This window comes from Barbus barbus, assembly GCF_936440315.1.
Source record: "Barbus barbus genome assembly, chromosome: 45".
Lineage (NCBI taxonomy): Eukaryota > Metazoa > Chordata > Actinopteri > Cypriniformes > Cyprinidae > Barbus > Barbus barbus.
The window spans coordinates 19,800,649-19,806,940 of record NC_136723.1 but is presented as its reverse complement, the minus strand read 5'-3'; the positions used below and the strand labels follow the sequence as shown (position 1 = coordinate 19,806,940).

The 6,292-nt window shown below is 37.6% G+C and overlaps 1 protein-coding gene across 1 annotated transcript in view; it reads right to left on the bottom strand.

The window, feature by feature from the left end:
* Positions 1 to 275: 275 nt before the first annotated feature.
* Positions 276 to 6,292, bottom strand: part of LOC306864264 (kin of IRRE-like protein 3) — a gene marked incomplete at both ends in the record, with an annotated part of 148,793 nt that continues 142,776 nt past the window's right edge. The window contains 4 exons of the mRNA XM_079408167.1: positions 276 to 740; positions 3,416 to 3,502; positions 5,025 to 5,134; positions 5,323 to 5,406. Coding sequence (XP_079264293.1) covers positions 276 to 740; positions 3,416 to 3,502; positions 5,025 to 5,134; positions 5,323 to 5,406 — 746 coding nt within the window. The remainder of the gene's footprint in view (positions 741 to 3,415; positions 3,503 to 5,024; positions 5,135 to 5,322; positions 5,407 to 6,292) is intronic.

Genomic DNA, 6,292 nt, shown 5'->3' with positions numbered 1-6,292 from the left:
ATGGCGGCTGTGTGGATGGACTCCTGATTGTCATGTTATGAAACGACGTCCAAGGGTTGGCTCGTTTTCAGTTTTCAAACTCACAAGTCTTCCACAAAGAACATGAGATCTAAAAAACACGTTACTTTTAAAAATATACAGAAAAATTAGCTTAAGATGTCGGTATTGTCTTTCCAAGCTTGCGATGTTTGGATTTGTCACGAATGATGCATGAAGCACAGGTGACTCACCTTTAGTGTTCGTCCAAAAGCACGTTATGACATTCAGTCTTTTAGTTAAACATGCGTTTGCATTCGTTTTTGTAGCGGTCGAGTCAGGTCCGAGTTCTGGGACGATGACTGTGAGTAGTGGGACGAAGACGACACCGAGGCTTTGCTAGCTTTGTCGAACTGCACGTATGCGTCCTGCTTGCTGTAGCTGCTGACGCTGCTGTCGCACTGCGTGTCCTGGAACGAGCTGGAATCGCTGAGCGAGCCCCTTTGAAACTCACGTTCGCTCAACTCGATGGAGCTGCTGCCCATTCCCAGAACGAAACGTTGGCTGTAGTCATATAGGCGGTTGGGACCGGCACCCAGTGTGTTGTAAATGTTGGTGTAAGACATGCCGGTGGGGACGCGGTGTTTTCCGAGGGTCGCTGTGGCGGGGTTTCGGACCTCTGTGTTCTGGTTGGCTGTTAAGGATATGGTCGGGGTCGGCTGTTCTTTGAAGGTGTTCACACTGTAGTAACCGTTGGTTGGATCCTAATAAACATAAATACATTTCATCAACCTTTGAATTATTTGCACAATTCGTATGCAAGGAAAAAGAGTGACAATGACTTAATTTACATGACACAGCATTTTCACAATTCAGATTTTTTTCCCACAATTCTGAGAAAAAGTCTGAAATGCAAGATATCATTTGCAATTTAGGGAAAAAGTCTAAATTGTGAGATATAAACTCACATTTGTAGGAAAAAAGCTTGTTTTATCTACAAAAATTGTGAATTTTAGACTCGCAAATCTAAGTTTATAACTCACAATTCTGACTTTTCTCAGAACTGCAAGAAAAAAGTCAGAATTGTGAGATATAAACTGAGAATTTTAAGAAAAAGCTTTTTTTCTGCAAGGGAATAATAAAAAAAATAAATAAAATAAAATCGCAACTTTTTAGCTCACAATTCGGAGTAAAAAAAAAAAATCTGAATTGTGAGATTTATTCTGTGGGGGAAATAAGATAAAACAGGCGTTTTGCACTGAAATGCCATGCTAAATTAACCATTTAATAAATTCTCGCCAATGAATTAATCATTAACACATCAAATTAATCTCTTTCTCTTTTTGTTTTTCTCATTGTTTATGGGCATTTCGCTGGATGTTTCCATGAAGCTTGTCATCAAATTAATCTATTTATCCAAAATCTGTTAGCACAATTATTCATTTTTAACAAACAATTATTTATGTATTACAGGACTTTTACAGTATATACTTTCAGCTTGAATTAAAAGCGAAATGAGGGAAAGAGTAAAAGGAAACTGTAATTTTCCTCTCATGTATTTGTAATCTGTAAAAAGCCAAGGTCAAGTTCAGCTCACACTAATTATAGGCAGCGTGACATGGAAATTAGGGAACAGACTGATAACTGTCCCACGCTAAGAAGATTACATGGTTTAGTGGTGTGAAACAGTCATCTCCAGCATAAACAGTCAAATCCTGTTATCAGCTAATTAAATGGGCCTTGGCGATTCATGTCGGCATTAAATATGCAAAATAATCTCCATAAAATTCACTCACATTTTATTTTTGGCCAGTTTCTATATAGATAACGTATATCTCTCGCTCTCTCTTTTTAATCCTAGTGGTCTTGTGGGAACGCTGAGGTGAAATAACTCAGGGATTCCTGGAAAAAAAAAATAGTATGGTGTGCACTTTCACTGCTGTCAAGGCTGAACATCTCTGAATCTCGAATGAGAGCCAATGGCTTAATCATACTGGATGGAATGGAATATTTGAAGACAGAGATGATGATGGTTTTTGCCATAGAGAGATTAAGGCAGGTTTGGTTGTTGGGCAGAGAACAAGATGACCAACTCGATTTGACATTTTCTGAAGAAAACTCTGACTGGTGCCAGTGCAAAACTCAAAGCAACTGAACTGAGCCTGTTTCCAAGTCTCTATGATATTCCAGTTTGTAAACAGGACTCGTATTTAGTTCTCTCACACAAGTTTTGTATTTACCTGAGAAAGTTTCTTTGCTTAACAAAGTTTTGCATTCCCCTAAGAAACTTAGTTTTCTTTGCAAAAGGTTTGTGTTCCCTCTAAAACTATTTACTTTGCAGATTTTTAATCAGGTTTCCCTGATAAACCTCGCATTCTGTTCTCAAAAGTTTTGCATTCCCTTAAGTAACACTGCGTTCCTTTTGCAAAGGTTTTGCGTTCCCCTACGAAAATTAGTGCTCTCTTCGCAAAAGTTGTGTGTTCACCTGAGAAACTTTGCAAGCTTTTTACTAAAGTTTTGTATTCCCATTCTCTTTGGAAAAGTTCATTTCCCTAAGAAACTGTCATCTTTTTGCAAAAGTTCCTCCAAGATACTGTGTGTTCAGAAAGCCCACGACTCACCATTTATGTAAAACAAATGAGTTATATACATACGTTTAATATTGATGGTAAAGAACAGACATGTTCATAAATCTCTGGTAATTTTTTTTCTAAATGATGAAGGTTAGTTTTACAAACCCTGTTGCAAGACAATCCATTTCAAATATAGTATCTCGAGATTTTCTTTTTATTGTAAGTCATACTTATCTAAAGGAAAGTAGATGACGTTTTATCTTTGATAAATTTGTTTCTCTCTGTAAATATGACTCAGTAGGCAGTCACAAAGCAAAGTTTCCATTTCTGGTTAGATAGAATTGTATTAGCAAATATGACTAATGATGGATGCTTTGACTTAAAAGTGCAATTTGCAAAGATCCTAACAAGTCCTTGAAATATTGAGCTTTTGAAATGGTCTGAAAGTTGGACAAAGGTTCCAGACAAAAGTTCCAGACTGAAGTCTAGCCAAACAGCATTCATTAAACGAATTAGCATGCACATTCTACCAACTGCCTCAGTACTTCTCAATTACCAGAGGATATAATGAAAACTTGGGCTCTGGAGATCTGACATGTAGTCAGTCAGTATAACAACACGTCCATTTGTGAACATTTCTATAATGGACTCTGTAAAGAAAAAGAACATGGCTAGGAATTCTGAAAAATTCAGAGCGAGAGTTCCCACATCTCTGCTTTATTAGATTCTGTGAGATTACACGACTGTTCTATTAAATCTGTTTTTTATGAGTATGATGGAGAAATGACTCTCTGGGGTTCTTTAATGGTGACAGATGTGAGTCCTGCAGAGTTCTCCCCCCTTCTCTCCATCCCTCTGTTCATCACCTTAATGTGCTGTAGCTCCCTCTCCTCTTCCTGCAAGACCTCCAACTGTTTCAACACTGATTCTTGCTGAAACTCGGTTCGCTCCATCTAAAAACAGAAAGAGAGAAAGTGAGATGATGCAGCAGACGTGTGCTGAAGCACCAGTGACTGGTATTGATTTCAGCCCATAAGCATGTACACGAGAATTTCAGCATCCAGCAAGAACAGAAATTCCCTCAAAGCTCAGGTCTGATCCGAACCCGGTCAAAGTTCAAGGATGCTGCAGTGCTGCACTGTGATTTGAGTGCTGCAGGGGAAGAGGCGAAGGAAAACTGTTCATGTTCACACTTAGGGTCTCACATTAGTATGGAAGCCCGTTTCCGCCACTGAATAATAAAAAAAAAGGTTATTGTGACTTTTTATCTCACAATTCTGACTTTTTTTCACAGAATTGTGAGATATAAACTCGCAATTGCGAATTATAAAGTCTGAATGGTGTGATATAAACTCGCAATTGCTAGTTAAAGTCCAGTTTCGAGGGGGGAAAAGAGACTGATATGTTCTCAGAATCTCTCAGAAATTCTGAGAAATAAACTCGCAATTGCGAGTGATAAAGTCAAAATTGTGAAATATAAACTTTTTGTCAGAATTGTGAGATAAAAAGTCGCAATAACCTTTTTTTATTTTTTATTCAGTGGCGGAAATGGGCTTCCATACATTAGGTACAATATATAACAGCTCACACTATGCTCACTTTAAAACAGAGCAGTATTCTGTAGTTCAAATGACCAACTTGAAAATGAGCTAAATCTGTTTGGGAAAATTTTTTGCCCTGACACGAAACTCCCTATCATGCGGATTCCTTTTGGAATGACTCAATTTCACCCACACAATTTCACCAAGCAATGGTAAATGCGACTGTACCTTTACAGCAATAATGTGATCGGAATTTGTCAAATGTGACAGCATACTACAGGTTAAGAAAAGTGTAGCTTTATGCAAATGTGCCACGATTCTTCATGCAAATGATTTAGTGACTACCAACTGTAGTTAAGATATGATGACATATGATCTCTTTTGAGATCTTGTCGATAGGCAGGCACATGCTAAATTAGGATGTGTGGGAAAATGGTGTCAAAATTGAAGTTATTCTGAGTAAGTTTAATTCATGCACCAATAATCGTTCTTCTTGCTTGTGATTTGGTGTATTATGCACTGCTATAATTTATATGCAAACACTTCCTTCACCAGAACAAATAGTAGGAAAACATTACTTTTCAAAGTAGAATTAAATCTTATTTTTATTGGCAATGCATCTCATTTGTGAGCAGTTGCATAGCTCACTAATAATGTGAGGGCATCTAGGGAATATCTACTAGCAAACAGCATTACAGCAACAAAAAATGAGGCAAACGACAGCAAGATACATTATCATATCTTGCATCGTCAAGATGAAAAGTTTGCATGTTCACAAACTCGTCTAGCTTGACTTTAATACTCAATAGGAGCCAATTTACACTTGCAGTTAGAGCTGTTAACATCAGATTATCCGAGACGGATGCTTTAACCAGATGTAAGTCAGAAGTCAGAGAGAAGAGTGATAAGGGGGGTTCGGAGAGTGCCAACTCACCATCATTTGCTTCATGTTGCCGTGGTCTTCCGGTTCTCTGGCTGCGTTATGGTCCTTATGGACAATCTCCACTCGGATGTCGTTTTTAGCAGATACAACCGCTTTGAGATCTGGTGGAAATCGTTCTGATTAGCCACGGTAATGCAAACCACACTACATCCTACAGCTTCCGCTGAGCTTTGACATGATTCTGAATATCCCTTCACACACTCGTGAACATGCAGCAATCGCTTGTAAACAACATGCATGTCTATATTTTCACAGAACCTGGCCTCTAAGAGGTGATAGGAGGGCTTACTTTCGCTTTTTAACGTGCCGGAGAGCTCTCGCTGACGAGAGGAGAGGGACACTGGGAGTGATGACATCACCAGGTGCATGTCCTCTGTGGTGCACGGTCACAACATACGAAGAAAGAAACATCACTTGTTAAAAAATTAGATCTTTACAGTCCTGACCAGATAAAGTCAGACTGTTGCTGGTAAGGAGCAGGAGCTCGCCACTAATGGAGGCAATTTGCGAAAGGCAAGATAAGACAATAAAGACCTCAGATAGACTAAGACGTGAATGAGGTGCAGCTGTGCTCTTATCACTCTGTGGTACAGTGTTGGACTGTACAGAAGCTACTTGGAAAATGTGGCTTGCTGAGCTACAAGCTACACGGGTACCTTGAAGTAGTTAAACTACTGTCAAGTCCCTACATGCACACTGTTGTTCAAAAGTTTGGGATCAGTAAGATTTCTAATGCTTTTTAATGGAGTCCCTTATGCTCATCAAGGCTGTATTTATTTGATCAAAACTACAGAAAAAAACTGTAATATTGTGAAATATTATTGCAGTTTCTAATATTGGTTTCCTATTTTAATATGCTTTCAAATATAATTTATTTCTGTGATGCAGCACTGAATTTTAATCATTATTCCAGTCTTCAGTGTGATCCTTCAGAAATCATTCTAATATGCTGATTTATTATCAGTGTTGAAACTGATGTGCTGCTTAATATTTTTTGGAAACTTTGATACTTTTTTTCTTTGATTCTTTGATAAATAGAAAGTTAAGAAAACAGCATTTATTCAAAATAAAAATCTTTTCTAACAATAAGTCTTTACTATTCCCTTTTTATCCATTTAACACATCCTTGCTGAATAAAAGTATTAATTTCTAAAAAAATAAAAAAAAAAAAAAATAAAAAAAAAACTATTTTGAATAAACACTGTTCTTCTTAACATTTTATTTATCAAAGAATCCTGAAAAAAGTATCACAGGTCAAA